Source organism: Podarcis vaucheri, assembly GCF_965113315.1.
Source record: "Podarcis vaucheri genome assembly, chromosome: 17".
NCBI classification, from domain to species: Eukaryota; Metazoa; Chordata; class Lepidosauria; order Squamata; family Lacertidae; genus Podarcis; species Podarcis vaucheri.
The window spans coordinates 2,601,764-2,626,883 of NC_138755.1; the positions used below are offsets into that span (position 1 = coordinate 2,601,764).

At 44.0% G+C, this 25,120-nt stretch overlaps 1 protein-coding gene across 10 annotated transcripts in view; it reads right to left on the bottom strand.

The window, feature by feature from the left end:
• IQSEC2 (IQ motif and Sec7 domain ArfGEF 2) overlaps positions 1–25,120 on the bottom strand; it is a 163,553-nt gene that overhangs the window by 48,352 nt on the left and 90,081 nt on the right. The window contains exon 1 of one of the 10 annotated variants that reach the window (XM_082205784.1): positions 14,817–14,853. The exons of 8 other annotated variants lie outside the window; for them this stretch is intronic. In XM_082205784.1, the coding sequence (XP_082061910.1) occupies positions 14,817–14,827 (11 nt within the window). In that variant the 5' untranslated portion in view covers positions 14,828–14,853. Of the gene's footprint in view, positions 1–14,529; positions 14,574–14,816; positions 14,854–25,120 lie in introns of those variants that run through there. One more of the 10 variants, XM_082205783.1, reaches the window with a different exon arrangement.

Genomic DNA, 25,120 nt, shown 5'->3' on the forward strand with positions numbered 1-25,120 from the left:
ACACACACACAGACCCCATTCCTGCACACACAAAGCAGTTGACATATGAGAAGGGAGGTTGGGAAACCCTGGATTTGCGGCCAGTGCAGAGGCTGCAGATTCAATTGCCCCTTGAGAAAAGCAGGAGGTGAAGGGAACTTCCACTCCCACTTACAGTTTCCCAGCATGTGTGAGCAGAAAGCAGTTGAGTGGAAACTGGGAGCAAAGTCTCCTGCTTTTTATGCCTAAGCTCAAGGCCGACCACCTTAAGAAGGGGATCCTGGAGTCAAAACACAGGGGGGTGGTTTTTTTATTTCTCTGTTTTAGCAGACGTTACCTGGCTGTAGAGCCCCCTCCCAAATGTCACCCCTAAATAGAACAGCAATTTGGAGTCGCCATAATTGTTGCATGCCTGCCCATTGTCATGGCAACAGCTCCAAAATAGCTATCTCACAGAAAGGCTCCAGAAAAGAGAGGGGGGTGTTATGCTGCTCAATAAATAACATTTCAATGCCAATTAACTCTTCTTGCCATTCCAATTGCTGCTGGAGTCGAGATTATAATCACTACTCCTCTCAAGTCACATTGGCTATGGGAGTGAGCACATGTCGGGGATAGTCAGTCCCGGTGTGTCTAGGGATATTATCCTCACCCCCCATACCGGTGCCAATACAAACACTGACACATGTTCACGAGCATAGGCAGGCACATGCCTTCTGACAGACACATGGTAACATTAAAAAAACGCACACATTGACTCAACCATCAGCAGAGTCTTACTAACAAACCACACACACAAATATCTAAAGCTGCATATTTCACTGATGCATCAACAATATGTGCAACAAAATATAAAAGTCACAAACTGTGCTATTGTCAGGAGAGTCAATGCAAAGACACCTCACTGAATGTACTCCACTGTATATTCCAATAAAGCATCAAAATCTATATCAGTGGTTCTCAAAGGATGTGGCACGTCACACTGGTGTGGTAGGAGAGGATGACAAGTGTGGCAGGAAGATTCAAGGACAAATTGTTTGTTTGTTTGTTTGTTTGTTTGTTTGTTTGTTTGTCTGTCACCCATCTGACTGAGTTGTCTCAACCATTCTGGGCAGCTTCCAACAAATTAAAACACTGAACACATAGTATCAAAATACATATTTTTTAGAATATGGATTTATATTTTTTCCAAAATGAGAGCAAAAGCATCAAGTGATACTGAGGGCAATCCTAGTTGTGACCCAGAATCGCCGTTTGAAGAGAGGGCTTTGTCTATTCTTCTACAGTTCACCATGACATACTGTTGCAAACAGGAATTTTCTACTCTGACAAATATGAAAGATCAGAAAAGAAAAGGGCTTATTTGTGTTGATGAGGAGATGAGAGTTTGTTTGTCTCAAATTAGACCCAGCAAAAGCAGAGTACCTCCAGAAAAAAGCACTGCTTAAGTAAGAGGCTCCTTTATAATTATATATACCTTTACCTTATTATGTGAATGATTCATGTTCTGACGTAGCTGCGTTGGTTTATACTTTCTAGATGTCCCATGATCATATAACAAAGTACGGTAGTTGTGTTCTATGTTATAAATCAAGCCCTGCCAAGAGTTTCCCAATGTATTTCCCTTATCAATAAAAAATGGTGTAATGCAAGCAAATTTTTATCCTGAAAGTGTGGCCCAGAGAAAACAGTTTGAGAACCACAGACATATATTCAAGGTGCAGAACCAGAAACATAACCACTTGCAATTTATTAAATAATGCACAGATCTGACAGAAACATGGGATACATTTATGGCAGTTGGGCATATCAACCTCTACTAAATACAGAATACCCAACGCTTAAGGCAGTGCATCTCCAGGTTGCTGGGTGACAAACAATGAGAGAGAGATGCCTCCCTCGTGTCCTGTTTATGGACTTCCTAAAGGGATTGGGCTGGACATGTTAGAAAAAGGATTACTAGATGGACCTCTGGTTTGATCCAACAAGGGCTTTATGGTCTTCCATGCTGAGCTCTGTGACTTACCATTAATTTCACACTGATCAAATACTTTGAGAATTCAAAATGCTTTGCATATGCAGTACTGACCTGGTTCTCTCATCACATTAATGATAGTTTAATGGTTTGATGTGCTCAAAATGCTCCTCAAAAGTTATTCCGATTTCCGCCATGCCACAAATGAACAAGACAGAGTCTGGCTTGTTGTGTCACTGAACCTCAACTTATGCTTTTTTTTCCTCTGTAAAGTCACATAGCTAAACCACAAGCAATAACTAAAGTTTTCATATACCAATAATCCTAGGGGACATCCTTACACTGAACTAAGACAGGCTAGAGAAGGACATTAATTTCTTCGCATCAAACTGCAGGTCAACTGAAATCCCACCAAAACCTTGGGATTAAGCCAAGTTGTTAAAGTCAATATAATCATGTGTGAAAAGAGAGATAGACTCACTAGAGAGATAAGAACCGACCCCACCCCACCCCCGGCAGGACCTGCCGCATCTTCCAAAAAGTCACTTTAAACCACCTTTGGTTGCAACTCTTAATTTATACCTCTCTTCCTGCCACCTTCAGCTTGGTGTGTTCAGAAGGAACTCCCTTTGCTTACCCAACAGAATCCTTGTGTTATAATCCACATAAGGCAGCAGCTACAGATCAGGTCACCAGGTGCAGGGGGTGGTCCTTTTCCTCCTTGCTGATCAGGATACAGAACAGGAAGGGCTATTGGTCAGTAGCTGCAGGACATTCCTGCTTGAGCAGTTTGTGCTGGGGAAGGTTTGCTTCAGTCTAGCATCTTATTAGTTGGGTGAGCACTTGCTAAACTCATCCGACATGACTGAATAGGCTTAACCACTGGCCAAGGAGAACAGCCCCCAAAGAGTCACCCACAATCCAGAATTTCCACACCCAGCACGCAAAACAAAAAGGCCATGTCATCTGTCACACCCACACTATAAATAGCCCGAAGTTTCTCTCTCTTACAAACACTGCATGCACAATTACTCTCACATTGGCACAGCCTAACAAACTCCTAGTATCTGTCTTAACTATGGAACAAACCCACAAGTTCTGGTCCCAAACCCCTTCCTTTGCTCTAAACTACTAGACCCTATTTTTCTCCCACAAGAATGAATAGTGTTCATTTGTTTTCACTACTGAAGTGACGATATGTTCTACTTTATAGAGAACAGTCCTTAATTGGAAGGCATTCTCTTTTTGAAGGGCTATTTTAAAGATAAAGACCCATGCAACAGAGAGCACATGGGCGGCGGCAGCCTTAGCAGGCACAGAGGTTACCTGGTTGCAGTGGCCACAGTCTTCTCCAGCAGGGAGGGATGCATTGTGGGATGGCAGTTCTGTGAGAACAGAGGGCTGGACTAGATGGACCTTTGGTCTTATCCCACACCGCTTCTCTTATGTTAGAATCATAGAATCATAGAATCATAGAATCATAGAGTTGGAAGAGACCACAAGGGCCATCGAGTCCAACCCCCTGCCAAGCAGGAAACACCATCAGAGCACTCCTGGCATATGGTTGTCAAGCCTCTGCTTAAAGACCTCCAAAGAAGGAGACTCCACCACACTCCTTGGCAGCAAATTCCACTGTCGAACAGCTCTTACTGTCAGTTCTGATAGTAATTATTTTTACATTTGTATCTATACATAAATATTAGAATATTCATATTTTATTCACATCTGCACTCTCTTTTCTCCTCTATCTGTGGTATCTTTTTGATAATGCAGAAGTGGCTGCCCTATTCACCATAAACTATGACAGACACAGCAAGCAACAGAAACCAGAGAGCTGGTTCGGACTCAGCTGGTAAACCTGGCCTGCTCCACTTTCGCTTGCAGGTGGGGGCTCCCATGACTGAGTGCCCCCGCATACCAAAACTCTCTCTCTCCCAGCAGCGCTGACTTGGGCCCCAGACTGGGGTGCCCAGTGTGCGCGTGCCATGCTGCAACGTCATGACATCCCATCGCATTGTGCAGAGCAGCCTTTAACCTAGAGCCTTTTCCTGGAGTTGGGACAGCTGCCCAGGTACTAAAACCAGGTGTGCTCAGAGCAGAGCAGGCCAGCTACAGCTCACAATAACTGCTCAATGTTTGTTATGATTACAGACTTCAAGCTCTCCTTTGCTGCCAGGTGGTCCACTGCAAAGAAGATAAAGGTTCTGTATCTTGATCTTCAACAGTTCTATCTCCAGCTCTGAGAGCAGAAATAATGTATTAGGGAGTTGAGTTGCTATCTTTTCCCCCCTGTCAGAGCACCTCTGCCTTTAATGGTTACACAAGAGACAAATTTAGCATGTGAAATTCTTTCCAATATGCAGCTGTTGAAGACATAATGTGGGGGGCCTTCATAGCAGCCTGGCATACAAAAAATTATCAAGAGAAGCTTTTCTCCACCAGCAAAAACATCAAGCTGCTATACTTTTGAGTTTTAAAGGTAAAGGTAAAGGGACCCCTGACCATTAGGTCCAATCGTGCCCGACTCTGGGGTTGCGGCGCTCATCTTGCTTTACTTTTTTTTTTTTTAAATGCTTTTTATTAAATTTTCTTCATCACGCACATCCAAGAATGAACACAGCTAATACACATTAAAAAGACATTAAATAAGAAAAAAGAGTTAGAAAAGTAAGAAAAAAGAAAAAAAGTGTACATACATACAGTTTGCTAAAAGCGACTTCCTTCCCTCCTGATTTCGGATTTCTACCTTTAATGATTTCCTCATATAGCTGGTGTAGATTTTTAGTTTGTAACATTGGAAGATTTAGGTCAGACCTACTGTAGTTGGTAAGTTACTAAGATTACTTTCAATATATACCATAAATTTATTCCAATCTTCTTTTAACTTTGTATTTTTTTGATTTCTAATTCTTTGCGTCATTTTTGCCATTTCTATAAAGCCATAAAGTTTCAGTTGCCAATCTTTCACCGTTGGTAAAGTTGGGTTTTTCCAATTTTGGGCAATTAGCATTCTAGCCGCGGCTGTTGCATATTGGAAGAGGGTTTTATCTTTTTCCGGTATTTCTTTTCCCACCATCCCTAGTAGAAAGGCCTCTGGTTTTTTGGGAAATGTGAATCTAAATATTTTCTTCAATTCATCATATATCTGATTCCAGAATTTTTTTATTCCCTCACACGTCCACCACATATGTATGAAGTTCCCTTCATTTGTTTTGCATTTCCAGCAGGCCTTGTTACCGGTCTTATACATCCTATTTAGTTTTTCTGGGGTTAAATACCATCTGTATATCATTTTTTCTAAGTGTTCTCTAATTGCCGCACTTGCTGTAAATTTTATTCCCTCGTTCCATAGTTTTAGCCATTTCTCATGTTCTATATTGTGCCCCAAGTCTCTTGCCCACTTTACCGTAACTTCTTTAATTTCTACATCTTTTGTGTCATGTTCTAATAAAATATTATACAATTTAGATAGTAACTTAGATTTACTTTCAATTATTTCAATTTGGAATTTTGATTTCTTTTCGCTCATTCCTACTTTCTTGTCTTCCGTCCATCTTGCATTAATTTGATGGTAATGTAGCCAGCCCTTCAACTTTTCTTTCAACTCCTCATACGGTCTTAATTTCCAGCCTTCATGGGAACTTGTCAGTAGATCTTCATATGTTATACTTTGTTCATCCAAATTTGTTTTCTTAAATGATAGAATATCTGTTGGAGACAGCCACCAGGGTGTTTTGGGTTCTAGCAGTTTTCTATTTTTTCCCCAAACTTCATATATCGGACCTCTGATAATGTGGTTCGAAAAGCTCTTATGTACTTTCCCTTTACTTGACCAAAGGTAGGCATGCCAGCCAAACCTGTTTTCCACCCCTTCGAGTTCCAGTAGATCCTTATTTTCCAGAGTTATCCAATCTTTCACCCAGCATAAACAGGCCGCTTCATAATACAGTCTTAGGTTGGGTACCGCCAGTCCTCCTCTCTCTTTTCGATCCGTGAGTAGTTTGTATCTAATCCTTGGCCTCCTTCCCTGCCATATAAACCTTGAGAGGACTTTCTGCCAGTCTTTGAATATTTTAGTCCCTCTAATAACCGGGATATTTTGGAAAAGGAACAACATCTTAGGTAAGATATTCATTTTTATTGCCTCCATCCTGCCGAGCCACGAAAGGTTTACTCTGTTCCAGACATCCAAATCTTTTTTAATTTTATTCCAAGTCGTTGTATAATTATCTTCAATTAAATTTATATTTTTAGATGTGAGCCAAATACCTAAATATTTTATTTTCTTGGTTACTTCAATTCCATGTTGTCTCTCTAGTTTTTCTTTTATCTCATTTTTCAAATTCTTTGTTAAGATCTTGGTCTTTGATCTATTCAATTTGAGTCCTGCTAGTCTGCCATATTCTTCTAATATTTCCAACGCCTTCTCGGTGCTCCTTTACGGTTCTTCTAAAGATAACATCAGGTCATCTGCGTAGGCTTTTAGTTTAAACTCCCTTGATCCCATTTTGATTCCTCGGATGTCAGATGTTGATCTTATTATATTTGCCAGGACTTCTAATACTATAATGAATAAAAGCGGGGAGAGGGGGCAGCCCTGCCTGGTTCCTTTTTCAATTTGGAATGTATCTGTAAGAGTGTTATTTATCACCAGTTTGGCCGTTTGTTTTGAGTATATTGCCTGTATTCCTTTCAGAAATTCTCCCTCTATTCCCGCTTCTTCCATGGTTTTTAGTAAAAACGTCCAAGAGACATTATCAAACGCTTTTTCTGCGTCTATGAAAATCAAAGCCGCTGGTATGTCATTGTTAATTTCCAAATATTCGATTACATTTATGGTGTGTCTCACATTGTCTTTCAGGAATCTATTCGGTAAGAAGCCTGCTTGGTCTTTGTTTATTAGATGTATCAGGCATTTTTTTAATCTGTTTGCCATAATGTCGGCATATATTTTATAATCGTTGTTCAATAAAGATATTGGCCTGTAGTTTTTAATGTGCGTTTTATCCGTATCCGGTTTCGGGATTAATGTTATAAAAGCTTCCCTCCACGACCCAGGTATTTTTCCTCCCCTTAAGATATTGTTCAGGGTATCACATAGTGTCGGTGATAATTGACTTTCTAGGACTTTATAATATTTAGCCGAGAGACCATCCGGGCCTGGAGCTTTCCCTATTTTCATTTTTTTTATAGCGTTCTGGACCTCTTCTATACTTATGGGTTTATTTAGTTGGAGTCTTTCTTCCTCTGTAATAGTCTTCCCTTTATGTCTCTTCAAATATCTATCTATCTGTGTTGTATCTTCTTCCCCTTTCTTATATAATTCCTCATAGAACTCGAGAAACTTCTTTCGTATTCTTATTGGGTCTACTATCAGATCTTCCTCTACCTTTATTTTGTTTATCGTATTCTGCTTCTGTCTTTTTCTCAGTTGCCAGGCCAAAAATTTCCCTATTTTATTCGCTGACTCGAAGTATCTTTGCTTCATTTGTTTGATTTTCCATTCAATTTCTTGATTCGTCAGCATCGAAAATTGTGTTTGTAAGATTTTTATTGTTCGAATACTTTGTTCGTCCTTCGGGTGATCTATTAATTTTTTCTCATGCTCTCTTAGTTGCTTAAGTATTTCTTCCTTCTTCTGCTGTCTTATCTTCCTCTTATAGTTGTTTTGCTGAATAAAGAAGCCTCTTACTACCGCCTTACTGGCGTCCCATACCACTTCTATGTTTGTTCCTGTGTTCAGATTCAAGTCAAAGTACTCTTTTAGGGTAGTTTTGGCCTTTTCAATGATCTCCTCATTTTCTAATAAATATTCGTTTAGTCTCCATCTGAAGCTTCCCTGTATTGCACCTTTAATTTCTAAAGTTATCAAATTATGATCTGATAGTGTTCTTGGGTGGATTTCACAGCTTGTTGCTCTTAGGGTGAGTGTTCTCGAGGTCCAAATTTGATCTATTCTGCCCCAACTTTTATGCACTTCTGAAAAGAAGGTGAACTGTTTTTCTGTTGGGTGTAGATGTCTCCATATGTCTATTAGGTCTAGGTTTTCTTCCAGGTCTTGGAACGATTTCGGTAGCTTTCCTTGATTTCGTTTTCTATTTTCGGTTTGTCTGTCAATTTCTGGTATCGGCACCGCGTTAAAGTCTCCCAGTAGTATCGTCTTATTGTCATCTAAATCTATTAGGGCTTGTTCCAATTTCTTAAAAAACTCAGGTCTATTTGTATTTGGAGCATATATGTTAACTACATTGATCCTTTCACCCTGGAAGTTGATTTGAACCCCTAGTATCCTCCCCTCCTCATCCTTGTATATCAATTTTGGTTCCCATTTTTCCTTCACGTATATTGCCACTCCTTTTTTTTTCTCCTCCGTGGAGTTTATAAATTCCATACCCAAATACTTGTTTGTTAAGACATGTTTATGCTTTTTAGCTACATGAGTTTCTTGGATACAGATTACATCCATTTTTTTCTTTTTCAACACATTCGCAATTTTATTCCTTTTAGCTTTTTCGTTCAAACCATTTACATTCCAAGACACGATTTTAAGATTCCTTGTCATTTTTATCTGCTAGTAAGTCAGTAAATTCCCAGTCGAGGTTTCACCGGTTTAAATTCGGTTGGGTTCTTCTTCTATTTGCTCTTCGATTTCTTCCTCCTCCCCTTCCTCCCCCTCCTCCCCCTCTTCCTCTCCACCCTCTGCTCCTCCTTCTCTCTCTGGTCCCCCCCTCAAGCTCGCCTCCCTTCTTTCCTCCCTCCCTCCCTCTCTCTCTCCACGTCGTTCTCCCACCCCTCCAAGATCTTTTTCATATCTGCGTAGGAATTTACTGACTTCCTGATTTTCAGTTATCTTAAATCTTTTCCCTTTGTAAAAGAAGGAGATCCCTTCTGGGAATTCCCATCTGTGTTGTATACCATTTTTCCTTAAGATACCAACTATTTGTTTGTAACCCTCTCTTTTTCGGAGAAGTCTAACTGGAATTTCTTTAAAAATAATAATTGGTTTTCCGTCAATTACCAATTTCCTCTGGTAACTTTCTCTCAGAATCATGTTTCTCATTTCTATCGATTTGAAGGCCACTAGACAGTCCCCTGGAGCTTTTCTCAATCTGTTTTGTTTAGGTCTTATTTTTATTCTAAAAGCATTTTCTATCGTTTGCGCGACCTCTTCTTCTTTCATTGGAAGCCACGTCGCAAGTTCTTTAATCATTTTCCCCTTTATGTCTTCCTCTCTTTCTTCCCCTATTCCTCTAAATTTTAAATTTAACTGCTTTTGTTTCATCTCCATCAAGGCTAAATTATCTAAGACCTGATCTTGAGTTTTACTCAGTTCCTCAAAGTTTTCTTTAGCTTTTTCAGCTTCCTTCCTCTGGTCTCTCAAATCTTTCTGCACTTTTTTGTTTATCTCTTCTAGAGATTTTGTTCTGACTGTAAGATCTTTTATCTTATTTGAGAGTTCTCCTGTGACAGCTTCAATCTTTTTATCAAAAGATTCCTGCATTTCTCCTAACTTTTTTTCTATGCGTGTTTCATTTTGTCTGAATTCCTCTTTTATTTTCAGCCATAATGCATCTAGATCTTTTATTTCCTCTTGCCTTGAGGTTCTCCTGTCCATTGGTGTTCCCACAGACTTCTTCCCGTCCCTCCCCGTCATCTGCCTGTTTCCCTCCCCTCCTCTCCCAATAAATTAACTTAAAGGTTTTTGTTATTTCCCCTACGAAATGATACACAATCTTGGATATTTTGGTTGTCACCGGGGGGGGTTATAACCTGCCCCCTAATTCAATCAACGTGCTCTTCCTGTGTTCTCAGACTTGTCTCTCCTCCCTCTCTATGTAATGACCCCGTTGTCTTTTAAGTCAGTATGCCCCTATCTCTTCTGTTTTTACACTCAGAACACAGTTGCCCCCTTACTCAGTACTGAAAACTCAGTATTGGAAACTTTCCCCTCTGATTTATAAGTCTTTACATTTATCTAATACCGAAGATGCAAAAAAAAAAAATAAATAAGGGGAAAGAATAGCATAAAGACAGTAAGAGAGTAACAAAAAGAATAGTAGAGACCAGTTATGGCAGGTAGCACGGAGACTTCTCTTTGATTCTCCACTACTTATTTAGCTTAGTCTTTTCCCACATAGATGCAGGCTCCAGTCCTGTTAGTAACACCCCACGTGCGGCCAAAAATCAGTGGGCCAGTGGCGTCGATGAAGCAGAGGATGCAGGGATGCAAGGAAAAAAAGGGGGGAGGGAGGACGGCGAGGAGGCAACCAGGCAAACGCGGGGGCAGCGATCCAAGGGGTTTTGGAGTTGCTCACCAAAGTCTGAACAGGCTCCTCTTGGGGGGCGGAAAGGCTCAGGCCCGAAGGGCTAAAGATCGGCCTCCAGTTCCAGAAGGAGGGCGCAGGCGTCAGGGGAGAAACCGGCTCGCAAAATCAGTCCGGTAAAAAAGACGAGACAGGGAAAACCCCTCAAAGTCGTCCCTCAAAAAAACCAGTTGCAAGCGGGTCTAGCCGAGCGCCAACCAGCTGTGTCTCTGCCCTCAAAAGCAGGCTGCCTCGTCTCACACAGCCGGGCTTGCGCGCTATGTCCTTTTCATTGTCCGAACAAAATGGCAACAAACCGAGGGAAACAAACTGGCAGTAAGCTGGAAAGCCGAGAGAAAACCACAGGGAAGGTAGGTGCGGAGGGTCAAGGTAGTTCTTAACCGTCGCGGGGGGTTGGTGGGGGGGGTAGTAAATTTGCCTCACCGGCACTCTAGGCTGGTTTGCTCTTTCTTCCCCTCTCCGTTCGTCTTCTCCGCTTCTCCGCTTCTGATGTCCCTCCGCTTATTCCTCCCTTCTCTCCTCAGCTTTCAACTTCTTATTGAGGCTCTCCAGTAATCGCTTTCTAGTACAGAGTCACTGGAATTTCATTTCGTTATAAACTTTTTTTCCACAGGGTTACTTTGCCCCACGAAATCACCAGTGGGGACTTCCCCTCTCTTTGTTCTACAGCGGGGAGAGTTAGTTACTTTGTCTCACTCTTCCAATTAACAAACCAGCGCCATCTTGACTCCGAGATACAGTCGGGCACCTTAGGATTAATCCGTACACATCAGTCACGCTTTGGAGCCTATTCTTCAATTTTTACACTCCAGTAGTTGTTTAACAGCTCCAAAGGCGGCAGTTCTAAAAGATTTCGGAGATTTGTCGCCGCTTTTCAGCGGGAGCTCGAGACATCGCTGCGCGGGGTTGCAGGGCTTACCAAATTGCGTCTCTCGGTCCCTCTGCTCCTGAGCCCTCCCAAAAGTGGGGAAAATTCCAAGAAGCTTCATACCTTTTCGACGCTGCTGGTAGCATTTCCCTCCAGGGGGCCCCCCTGGAGATTTTGGGGTCGCAGTGCCTTTGCGTTGCCCCTCAAAACCCCCGTGCAGTTCGGAGAAGTCAGTCAGCAACTTCTCCGCGCTCCCATACTGCTGGCGATCCAAACCGGAAGTCCTTATCTACTTCTCATCTTGCTTTACTGGCTAAGGGAGCCGGCGTTTGTCTGCAGACAGTTTTTCCAGGTCATGTCGCCAGCATGACTAAGCTGCTTCTGGTGAACCAGAGCAGCGCACGAAAACGCCGTTTACCTTCCCACCGGAGTGGTACCTATTTATCTACTTGCACTTGACGTGCTTTCGAACTGCTAGGTTGGCAGGAGCAGGGACCGAGCAACGGGAGCTCACCCCGTCATTGCGGGGATTTGAACCGCCAATATTCTGATTGGCAAGCCCTAGGCTCTGTGGTTTAACTCACAGCGCCACCCGCGTCCCATTTTTGAATTTTAGGCTACTGTTAAAAAGCTGCAGAAACAAAGTCATTCTTTTAAAAAGTGGGAACCCATCCCCAGGTCTGGAAAAGGAATGGCAACTGAGAGGGATGGGGCAGCTGTTGAGTCTCTGCTTGGATGGGAGGCAACATAGTTCAGGAGCTGGCACCTCAGACGTGGAATTCCTGAATTCAAATCCCAGTTCAGTATGGTAGCCTTGGGCACATAGGAGCCAACTCATAGGGGCCGAGGTCCCTTCACCCCCTAATATAATATTTGAGGGAGCCAACCCCCCCCCAAATTGATAGGCAGTGCCATTCAAATGTGTGTGTTTTTTTAAAAAAATTATTTATCAAATTTTTCAAAAGTGCCATTCAAATGTTGCGTGTGCACCACATCATGTGACTATGTGGGGCAGGACATACCTGGGTCCCCCCAATATTTTATTCAAGTTGGCATCCCTGCTTGGGCAAGTGGCCCCCTTTCTACCTCAGTTCCTCAAACTGTAAAATGGGAATAAGGGTGACCTCTCATGTTGGGAAAGTTGATGTTATCCACCCTGGTAAGGTTGGCTATGGGGCTAGAGAAGACCCCCCCCCCATGCCAGCTGCTCCTTCTCACTTGTACATATTTTGCTCAATAGGCATGCTGCTTCAGAAAGGGGACTTTTCACTTCTCCAGTGTTTTAGACACATGCAATTGATCTTCTGGAGCACTGATGTCTTTGACCAATTTGCAGGTTGTGCACTCTGAGTGACTACTGTTATACACAATTAAATAGTCCTGTGTGTTTGGTAAGCATTTGCTTTTAAAATGTGGTGCCTGCTTGTTTTGTCTTGATGATATTGTTATAGTTAAGAGATAAACAGAAGTAACCAGAACCAATGCTCTTAAAATTCACTGTGTCGCACACCCTTAGCCTCAGTTATAACTAAACATACCTTGGAACTTTGTCCCTCCCAATGAAATCTCGAATACAGCCAAATTGGTGGGCCAGTTTTGACAAAAGTGAACCCCCCACCCCCACTTGAAATTCACTGGGAAATCCTCTGGCACAAGCCCTCCTGAAACTTCCTTTCCTGTTCCTTCTGTGAGAGAACTTACCAACTGACTGCATCTCATGGATCACAGCTGGCTACCTCTCTCTCACTCTGCTTGTCTTCAGGTATAACCTGAATCTACTGCCCAGGGACTCATGGTAAGGCTACCTTGGATCTGAGCAGCTGCAGCAAGAGGCCCCACTTGACACCACACCTTCCCCAACATCTGTTTCCCTCATTTGATTACTTAAATCTTCTTCCCACTGAAGCCAGGGCTCCCATCTCAGTGCTGACTTCATAAAAAGCAAGCAAGCAAGCAAGCAAGCAAGCAAGCAAGCAAACAAACAGAGACACTCCGCTTTTGAGAACAGTCACAGTGCAAAAGGATAAAACGTGAGGGACTCCCATTTTCAGCTTCCTGCAGCCCTAGCCTGCTGCACTGGAAACCTGTAAACATAAAACTGGCAGCAACCACCACCACAATCTTAGACCCCACCATCCATCTCTTGCAGCTGTTATCCTTGTCAACTGAAACTACCAAGCCCTGGGCTGCCACAGCTGCAATCCTAACCACCTACAGCCAGGGTCCTGCTAGGAAGGAGTGGCCTGGCAGCGGCTTGAAATTACACAAGCTACTGTGTAGAAATATATAAAATAAATAAATAAATTGTCCAGAAGTACCTTAGAGACCAACTAAGTTTGTTCTTGGTATGAGCTTTCGTGTGCATGCACGAAATATCTGGTATCTGAAGAAGTGTGCATGCACACCAAGAACAAACTTAGTTGGTCTCTAAGGTGCTACTGGACATTTTTTTTTTAAAAAAAAATATATATCTTTCTACTGTGTCAGACCAACACGGCTACCTCCCTGAAGCTACTGTGTATCTTCTTTTAAAGGGGAATGGTTGCCAAAGGGAGTGGGGGGTGAATGGGGGGGGAATGTAGGATGGGTGTGTGTGCAGATGGGACGCAGCACAAGCCTGGACATTACTTCCAACCCACCCAGTGCACACCCTCCAACATTTCTCTGGCGAAAATAGGGACGTCCCATTCCATCATGATATTTTTACTATTTATACCACACACATCTTTCTAGGTCCAGCTCCGAGGGCCTTCTGGCGGTTCCCTCACTGCAAGAGGCCAAGTTACAGGGAACCAGGCAGAGGGCCTTCTCGGTGGTGGCGCCCGCCCTGTGGAACACCCTCCCACCAGATGTCAAAGCGATAAACAACTACCTGACATTCAGAAGACATCTGAAGGCAGCCCTGTTCAGGGAAGTTTTTAATGTATGATATTTTAGTGTTTTTTGGTTTCTATGGAAGCCGCCCAGAGTGGCTGGGGAAACCCAGCCAGATGGGCGGGGTACAAATAAATTATTATTATTATTATTATTATTATTATTATTATTATTATTATTAAGGTTATTATATAAAATTATTATTATTATTATTATATTATATATTATTATATTATTATATATCACTCTGGGCAGCTTCCAACATATATAAAAACATAATAAAACATTAAACATTTTAAAAAAACATTCCTTATACAGGTTTGCCTTCAGACGGCTTGCAGGTTGGATACTCCATACCCCCCAACATTTCTCTAATGAAAATAGGGACACCCTAAGGAATAGGGACACTTGGAGGGTCTGCGGATGGGACGCAGCACAAGCCTGTCTTTCATTGCTTCCAGCCCACCCCATGATATGCAGCATAACCCAGAAGTAACTGCGCTCAGGACCTGGCTGTGCAGGTGCTCCTCTCGCTCATGATTCATAGGGAATGGAAGCGGCCAGTTGCAAGGTGTGCACCAAAGTCTCACCTCCCCCTTCCAGCCTGGCAGGCCGCTCTTCTTCCCCAGGCTTTAGTCTCTTCCTTGCTAGAGCAGCCTCTCCGCCTGGGCCTGATCTTTAGGCCTGGAACAGCTGCTGTTGTAACTTCCCCCTGCTCTTGCTGGTCCTGGAAACTGCAGTGCTTCCCAAACTTCTTTGTCTAACACCAACCAACACAGATATAGCAGGAAGTTACTTGCTAATCATTCATGGAGACTCATCCCAGCACAGCTAATTCCACTGCCTTTGTCTCATCAAGGACATGGCTTTGTTGCCGTCTTCAGTTCTGCGTGTCCCTTGTAGTGGGGGAGGGGGGTTTCCAACTGAGACGCCCCACCCAAGTGTTCTGTTCCCATCTGGCAGCTTCCTCTTTCAATTTCCTCTTCAGTTCTCCCCCTGCCACCCAATTCCCTTGACTACAAAGTCGTTACACAGCCTAGTTCCTTATACATTCTTCCCAATCATCACCAGGAGTGCAACAGCTGGCTCATTTGACCAGCATCATGAGCCTCCAGCGCCAGCCCAGGACATTTTGGTACTGAGGCCTAAAATCTAAATGGCATCCCCTCTCGTGAACCTCAAGTCAAGCTGTCATGAAGTTCTCATGCATGGCTCCCATTAATTTCATTGGGGAACCTGCGGGATCAGCTCTGCCTTGTCTTCTAGCCCTTAATGACACCCCAAATCACCACCTCGCCTGGCCTCATGATGGGGCCACCTCTGCTTAGAGGCCAAGACACCTGAGAGGCACCCTAGGAGTGCCCCCTGCAGGGACTGGAGTAGCCTGTCGAACCAGTAGACACCAAGCATTGTGCCCTGCCAGTGTGCATTCCTGTCATAGCTGAAGAACAAACAGCACATCCCCCAGGCAGTTCTTCTCTTCCTGAGTCACTGTGTCCTCCTTGGCAGGACCTGTTCTCAGGGTCTGGCTTGGCCTCCTTTCACATCCTTCAACCACAGGGGCCATAGTCACTACCTCTTGCCACAGAAAAGATGAGAGCCAGCGGCTTTCTCCATCAGTGCCGGCACCACCATCCCCTTATCACTGCCAGCTCTGAAGCTTGCAGAGGACCATTCCCTGGTGGGTTGTGCCTTCCAGAGGTTACACCTGCCTGCCTCTCTCTCTAACAGCTTTAATACCATCCAGAATCTGCACCCTGACAGACGTTGATTTGAATTAATGGTAAGGCTGCCTTAGCCCAAGCAGAATCCAACATGGAAGGGCAGCTACCTCTGGAATGGGATGGCTGAGCAGCAGACACACAGCATAAACTTGGAGCAACCCCAGAGACCACTCTTCTGGTTGGGCCATGAGCCAGCCTCTAGCTCTCTAGTGCCAGCCCCTAATCTGCAAAACGGGAACAAGAGCAACCTCCTTCCTAGTGACATTGGGAAGGTGAATGGGGTGCCAAGTGCTATTCCCTAGTCCCAGGAACAGGACAGGCTAGGTAGGCAACGAACGAACCAAATAATGCATTTTAGGTTCCATCTGGGCAAAGCAGACAGAATGCAAGGTGTCCCCATATCTTCCAAACTAATCCCAGTGTCTGTTGCAGAGTTCCATTATGCTCACTCCCGCCCCCTCCTGATCGCATCTAAGCGAAGACCCACTTCGTTTATTCTAACCTGGTGCTGCCCTCTTTCCCCATGACTCATGCCAATATGCTGGGAAGGATAGATACCTCAGGGTGCGCACCGAGATGCAGTACCGCCACATCCAGCGTCCAGGACGGGGGCAGATGCCGAGTCACAGGGAGCAAACTACTTGTGGTGGCATGAGAGGAGTGAAGGTTGTCTTTCCTTGGCTGTGTCAGGATAAATCATTTGCATGCTGCCCACCCCCATTAAGGTCCCAGCAGGCACAATGCAACCAAGTTCCAGTCGTTCAGTCCACACCAACGCTCAGAGTCCTTGGCAGTAGAAACCCCCCCCCCTCAAATTCACTGTGCAGAGCTGAGCTCCCAGAGCCCTTTGCTGCCGTGTTTGAGCTCTCTGGAGCCTCAGCTGTTCCCCCAGATTTCCAGCCCTGTTTGAGTGAGCAGCGACCAGAGACACCCCACAGCACCTGCTGTCCTGAATGGCGACTCCGCCAGTCGAGGGAGGGAGCTGTGTGCCCCCACCTCCCGCGCCAACACGTACACTCAATGCACGCTCACGCTGCAGCCAAACTCCCCAGGGTCCTGCAACACAGAGCAGACAGCTGGTTTCCAACTGGCTTTTCCTGAATTCCAGCCTTCCTGCAGCAGTTAACAGCATCCATCTTGTGTTCACCTCATACTGAACCAAAGCAAGAAGCCCAGCCAGACTGAACTCTGTCATGCCAACCCTTTTCTTCAGTCAGTGGCTTTAAAAAAAAATAACTCAATTTAAATTTTACTAATTTGTGAACATATGATAGCATATGAGCATATGATTGATAACATAAACCAAGCTTTCTCCAACCTCGCTGCCACCCCTTTCCTTGGTCTTCTCTCCTCTCAATAATTGGCCCCCACATTGAGGAAACGGACATGGAGAGGGAGCCCTCAGTATACAAATCTTACACAAATTATCTCCTGTATTGAAAGTGGGATCAGCTAGGAGAAAAGTAATTGGGGGTGTAGGGTGCGATCCTGCTTCTAGACTCAGGGGCATTATAACTCTCCTGGAGAGAGAGAGAGAGAGAGAGAGAGAGAGAGAGAGAGAGAGACTCTTTATTTGTGTGAGCCACAAGCCACAGCAAAGGAATCATGCTCCTCAACATCAGTTGCTGGAGAACAAGCGCAGAAGAGGGGTATTGGCTGTGGACTTTCAATGGGCACCTGGCTAGCGCTGTGAGAAACAAGATCTGCTGGATTAGATCTGCTTTTCGTCCGATTCGGCAGGGCTCTTATGTTCTTATGTCTCTGCTACAAAGTCACTACCTGCAGGATGGAGATGGCAATACTGATTGCTAAAGTGGTGCTCAAAGTTTATTAACGGAAGTATGTGAAACACTTTGTGTGATTGATTATTTTTTTTACTATGAGGGGTGGGAAACCCCTGGCTCATGGACCAATCTTGTCTCATCATGGACATTTGTTAAATGCCCCATCATCTGACATGACTCCAATGTGGGGCTGTTATAAGAATTCTAAGGTCTCAGATATAGAAGAAATGTTCATATATGTACAATGCATTATTATTATTATTATTATTATTATTATTATTATTATTATTATTTCTATGGATCTTGCCATGCCTCTCACACCAATCCTTCATGCCTGAAATGACATGCAGCAAAGTTTTCTTCAATAGACTTGATTGCTTACACATGAACCTCTGAGGGTTTTGTTTCTCTCCCTCTTTTCTGGCTGCGAGCAATTTTGGTTGCTAAACATGCAAATAGGTCTGAAATGTGGGTGGTGGGTGGTTTAATGGTTTGCAGATGTCAAAAAGATGCTGCTGCCTCTCTGAAAAGGGGAAAAGCTATTGCTATTTCCCCATGCAAAGAAAATGGGCACTTGGTAGGGTGGCCTTGTATCAGGTTCAAAAATACTTTCAAGAAGTGAGAGCAAAGGCCTTGAAGTTGACCACTAATAGTTATCACCTGGACAGGAGACTGAGCAAGCCAATAAGCCACCTAGTCACAGTCTTCCCCGCTAAGATGCATTGTATTTCTATTTAAATTAAAATAGTTGTATTATACTAATTATAGTTGTGATATATTAATCTGGCAGCACCTGTACTCTGTAACAACTCCCTGGTTATTGACATCAGGCAGGTGCCTTCCCTGTTCTCTTTTTGGTGCCTGCTTTAAACATACAATCATACACCATATACATTTTGTTAAACGAAAGAATCTTTTTACTATAATTTAAATGGAAAATAGAGATAGATACGTAGACTGGCAGAAATAATTACTACAATTTAAACAGCACTGCAGTGCATCTCTCCGTGCTGGGGAAGACTAGGGCGTTCAGTGTTAATGGGCAACTTCCATGGCCTGGCTCTCCCTTCATATGGATCTTTTTCTTTAAATTGCACAATGCTTCAAAAAGAAGATGTCTTCAACTACAGGACCAGCCCCTGTAACACAGTTCACACTGCCAATGTGCGTCTTCCCCATCCTGAGACCCACCTGACCGTGGTGTAGAGACTGTGCAATACGGTATATCCATACAGATTCCTTATTTACTCCTGAAGTTGTGGTTTGTCCTTTGGAAGAAAACAGCTGAGGAATAAACTCTCAGCAAAGCTGGATGCAAAACAGCACCTCTGGTTTACTGATTTGAACTGAATTAATGGTGATTATTTCACCTCAGGAACTCCTGGGAAGTGTAGTTTGGTGAAGGTTGTTAGAGTCTCACATGCAGAATTCTCAGCAACCTACAGTTCCCAGGATTCCTTGGAGGAAGTTGTGTCAGTTAAACTGTAGAAGACAGATACATATTTGTGGTGTAGGTATGCCAGCCAGACACTCTTTCCCGCAGAGCTGAGAGTTGATGCTTTCCCTGCTTCCTTGTAAATGTTCCACTCTCTCAGCCTGGGGGCATGCCAGAATGAAAGTGAGCATGGTGTGGGAAATAGTCCATGTCCCACTTCTGTCATGGATGTGTTGTGGCAAGTCATTATCCCTGCCATTTGGAAAATGGGAATTGAGATAGCTCAGTTGGTAGAGCATGAGGCTCTTGATCTCAGGGTCATGAGTTTGATCCCCACATTGGGTGAGATTCCTGCATTGCAGGGGGTTGGACTAGATGACCCTCGTGGCCCCTTCCACAATTCTATGAATCTATGAATCCCTGCTGCTAAAGCAATATGGATCAGGCCCTGTAAAATACAGGTACCCCACTAGTCTTTATACTTCAGCTTAAGTCCACGTAATAGAAATCACCACATATTTCCCCACTACTGATCATTGCCTCCATTTCCTTCCTATGTCTGTTGTTTCCTGGGAAATATTTTAGAGTCAACCCTCTTGTCATACCTGTTCTTTGTAAACTTCCATTTACATAGATATAATGATAGTAGTAGTAATCATAAAGATAGAAGCAAGCTGCTCGTGAGCTCCTTGGAGTAAGTGCAGAATCCAATCCCCCTGGTCTTTGACCCCGGAGATGTGTGTTTTCAAGACCTACTCTCTTCCTGTGACTGTCATTTGTTTTAACTTTTTAAACTCTGGGTTTTAATTTTTTTAAAAAATAGTTATAACCTGCCCTGGGATCCATTGGTGAAGGATAAATTTAGCAACAAATAAATTTAGCAACAAATAACAATGATAAAAATATCCACTCAATTAGTCAATCAATCAAACATGGGCAACTGATTGGGCTTCTGTATTAAGCACATGCATATCAAAACTGTAGCTGAATATGCAGACGTGGAAGTCAGTGTTTGAACTGACTTTCTATTGCCTTTAGAGCTCCGCTGAAAGAGCTGGTGATGACCTCTAGAGGCCTAAAAGAGGGTGATGGACTGGGACCTGAGAGGCCTGGGTTCAAAGCCCCACTCAGCCATTAAACCCACCGGGTGACTTTGGGCCAGTTACTGCCTCTCAGATTAACATAACTCACAGGGTTGCTGTGAGGAGGAAATGGGCTCTTTGGAGGAAAGGCGGGATATAGAAGTAGGAACAACAGAGCAACAAACAAACAGACAAACAAACAAACAAACAAACAAACAAACAATAATTGTGTGTGTCCAGCAGCATACATAAGAAATTACCTCCACTACTATGAAATAATTGTCTGGATTGTTTTAAACGGATTTTTTTTTTTTACTTTAATTTTAGATTTTAATGTTTTGATTGATTGATTTTATTACATATGCTGATGTTTTAATTGTGCAGATCTGCAGAATCACCCTGGGATCCCTTTGGCAAAGGGCAGTTCAGAATTCATAGAAATTAATTAAATTGATTAATAAATAATACCATCAATACATCTAAACTAAATCGGGAATATGCCCTTAAGCTTGCCTAGTCAAATCCATACGGTGAGCATTTTAAAGTATTATCTAACACACCCCAAGCTATTGGGTCTGGGAAGGCTACAAATGTAAACAATTAAATTAAGGTGCAATTTAGACTGGACGTCTCTTTCATTTGGACCCAGTTACAAAATAACTGCCTTAATTCAGCTGTAAATATCATGTATGTGTTTAAATACCCACTTTTCTTAGCAAAAGACACTGAAGCTGAGGCTTAATTCTTTGCAAAATGCCAAGTGTTTGATCAAGAAAAGCAATTATTTAACTGTATGGGTATTGTTGCCAGGTGCTACCAGGCAAGCATAATTTTGTACCTGGTTTCTGTATCCAAGTATAAAATGCCAAGTGAGAAGCAGCCCTCAAAGCAGTGCGGGGGCAGCTGCCTCCATATGTGCTGGCAAAGACTGGGCATGGGTGTCGGCAAGTCTAGCATTGCAAACCCACCTTCCAGTGGCATGGCTGCCCATACAGAAAGAAAGGCTCTGCCTGCCGGGGTCCTGTGCGCTGCCCCGCTCCCTCCAACCTCAGCAGGCAGAGGATCCCTGCAGACGCTCAGGGCCGGCTGCTCCCTGCTGCAGTCACAGGGCAGCGTTGCTTGGCAACAGCAGAGCTGCATCCCCCCCCCCCGGTCTTTTTATAACCAGGGCTGTGGGAAGTGGGTCAAAATGGGAGAGCCGAAGGGCAGCCCCTGAAATGCCAGCTGAGGAGTGGGGCTAGATCAGGGCAATCACCCTCCCCCTTTCACCCTGCCCTGCGTCTGCCCACCTGCAGCATGGCATTTAAGAGCAGGAAGCAGAAGCTGTTAACCCTCCACAGCTCCATTCAGATCTTCATTGCATTGTCACAGTATATTGTAACCTGTCACGGGAAGGCAAACTATAAATCCATTAAAATAAAAATAATAACAGAATTATCACTGTCTCACTGAGGGGTGAACGAGAATTGATGGTGCTACACACATTGGTAGAGGACCTGTGTCTGCTCCAGTCACAGCAGGAGCTGTGGGCACCTCCTTTAGACATCACAAAAACGAGGATAGCCCTCCCGATGTCCCCAGACAGCACATGTGGTTTATTTCCTTCAAAGTAACCAATGTTTGTTCTTTGACTCACTTCTCATGTTTTGTTTTAAGAAAACAAATCATGAGCCCAGGTTTAGATGACACAACAAGTCAGGCCATGGAGCAGCAACAGCACAGGAGCACTGAGGGAACTGTTGAGCTATGTGCAACAGCATGATGCTCATTCACATTAAAACCACTGTTTATTTCAAACTGAAACATCATGTGATGGACAAATTGGGTGCTCACTAACGGTTCCTAATCTTCCTGCAAAAAGTGACAGTTGGGGCCTGGGGCCGTTGCTGTTCGTCTTTATAAATGACTTGGATGCAGGAATTGAGGGGATGGTCATCAAATTTGCTAATGACGCCAAACTGGGAGGGGTAGCGAATGCTACAAAATGCAGAATCGGGATTCCAGAACTGATTGAAGAACTGGGCCCAAACTAACACAATGAATTTCAAGAGGGACAAATGTAAGGTTCTTCACATAGGCAGGAATAACCAGCTGCACAAATATAAGATGGGGGGCACCTGGCTTGCCAGTAGTACATGTGAAAAGTTTGAGATTCCTGCACTGCAGGGGGCTGGACTAGATGACCCTGGGGGTCCTTTTCAACTCTACGATTCTATGATAATCACAGTTTATTTTAATCAGATTCCGTGTGATGTGTGAACTGGGTCTGTGTTTCAGGATGAAGAACACTAGAGCTGAAATCAATTTGCTCCCAACATTCCTCTATATATTATCCTCTGTGAATTTCAATCCTGCATATTCAAAGGATAGTCTCTGAATATTTGATTTGTGGACTTGGCTGTCTATGCTATTTTATTTCAATATTTAATATTTGACAGTTGATATTTTAATAAAATTTGTTAGCTGACATATAATAGTACTTTGTATCTGAGAAACGACAGCTGAAGAGATTTCATATTTGATGGCTACTGAAAACAAAACAATGTCAAGTGATGCCAAAAAGTATAAAGCATTTGATTTCAAATATTCTCAATTGAAATCAGAATGGCAAATTATTAATACCTGTGTATATTTGTATTTCCTCTCTCTCTCTCTCTCTCTCTCTCTCTCTCTCTCTCTCTCTCTCTCTACCTATTTTGGGTCCAAAGTTCTGGGTTGCACAATTATTTAAACACAGTGATTTCCAACTCTGAGAGCAGCATAAGGGAGCACTGGCACAAGCTCCTCTCTCAACCAACTCTCTCTTCCAATTTTCTAGAAGCAGAATTAGAGGGGCCAAACCTGCCACTTCTTTAGAATCAGTAACCCTCTGGGTGACGCACTTCAACTTGGTAGAAAAGGTAGGGGTTCAACTAGATGACCCACTGAGCAACATCCAACTCATGCGTTACTTTGAACTTAATAAGAGCAAAATCCAACAGAGTGAATACACTGAATCCTGGGGCAGAGAGAAGAAGTCCTGAGTCTGTGTCTCCGTGATTGAACCACAAGCTCACTGCCCAACATTGTGAACAAAAGCCAGGATTCAAAAGTCCAATTTCCAGCCCCACCCCACCCGAGTCTCTGCTCACCCCAACCCCACTCCTTAGCATCCGCATTTGCCCATCTCTCCCCGAAACCACACTGGCCTTGCCTTAACCACTAGAGCAGGGCAGGGGCAAGTGGACGGACCTGCAATTCCCAAAGTGCAGATCAGAACTCAAATTTTGCTGCCATCTAGTGTTAAGCCTGCAAAGATGCAACCTGAATGCTGGGTAAGTTTAAGATACGTACAATTAAACAATAATAACAATGAACAGGCAGCTTGGTGTCTCATCCAGATGCAGTAGTGAGCAAATCTAAAGAAGAGAACACAGTCAGGTGTTAACACAGAATTTCCAGTGAGTTAAGTTCTCAAACAGTTGTGAGGAAATATTTACAAGAACTGGAGCAAAGCTGCCAGTTTTCATCTTCCCAGCAGGGCATCCTGTGCTGTTGCCAAGAGCTGCTCAACAGGCAGACATCTAATAGGTACAGCTTTGCCAGGCATATTGAGACAGTGGTGCAGAAAGTGGCAACTGTTAGAATTCAGGACGTCAAGCAGATCTTAAAGGCACAGAAGCCTGGCCACAGAAAGAAATATTGCAACCCCAGCTGCAGGTGTCACGAAGTCAGGTAAGTGGATGGGCCCCTGTCCCCTGACACACAAGAAGTGGAGCTGGAGTGGGTTGGGGTTGCCGGCTTCTCCAAGGGAACAGTCACATGTGTATGTGGTGCTGTATCCAGCTTTAAACCTGGGGAGAGACTTAAGAAAAAGAGATGCTGGAGGATGTGTGTGTAGAATTCCTGCACCTTCCAACTTTCTGTAGAATCTCAGCTGGGGGAGGTTTTCTCCTGGCAAGCTGCATCTACACCAACTCTGGTTCTGCGCCATTCCCGAAGCAAGACAGGAGCCCCGTCCTTACTGACATCTCTTTGTGGCTGGGACTGGAAGGAGCCTGGGTCTGGGGGTGGGGGCTGCAAGCACTTAAACATGCACAAATGGCAATTAAAAAGTAAAGAACAATGGTGTGGGAGAGAAGTGTTTCTCCACTGGAACTGGGGTTGAGAGGCACGATGGAGGGCTGCCTGGCTGCAGCCCCATGACCACAGATGCTTCTGCGTAGGGTGGATTGCTAGGGAAGCCATGAATCCCGTCTCCCCAGTTTACTTCATCTCCTTCCAACCAATGTAAAATTGACTGGTGGGTAGTGAATGTCAAATGGGAGACACCCCTTTCACAAACCTGCTTACTTCTCCCTTTCCTTTGATATCTGATCCCAGGAGATTTCTGCCAGCCAAACAATCCACCATCCAGACTTGCTTGGACAAAGTCTGAAAAATGTCTCAGCTCCAAAAACTTACCATGTGCTTACCTACGGTAAACTGTGGAAGTGGCTCAGCAGCAAAGGACCCCTGGGTGGGAGGTAAGCACACACCCCTAGAGATATTTCGCTTTGCAAAGCTCAGGGCATCAACCATTTCTCTTCCACCCCACACACTGCCTCCTACAGAGCAAAGTGCATTTCAGGGCTCAACTGCTGGGAGAACAAAAGCAACACAGGAACATACCAAGGGTGTGGGGCAATCCAGCTCCACCTTGCCCATGCAGCCGCTGCTTTGCCTGCCAAATCTCTGCCTCACAGTAAAACCCAATTTCCTACAAAGGCGTTTCATGGCAGGAGATCCTGGTCTGGGACTGAACTCATAATTGGCTCTTTGGCATCAGCCTGTCATTCTTCTTCCAGAATGCTCCAATCTAAAATTCAGACAGATATGAATCCACCAATGAAGTTGGTCTGGAGGACCAAGAGTTCAGGACATGCTCTGTGGCCCTGGGAAATCTCTCTGAGGATTCAGAGCTGGTTCAGATGGGGATCCCACTTGCTCATCCAAGTGGCCTGTCTGAATGAGTGGCGTACAGCCCCTTGAGGATGCTCCCAGCTGCAGCTTCGGTGAGCACGGGTTTCCATGCCCCTTGTGCACCCCACTCTCAA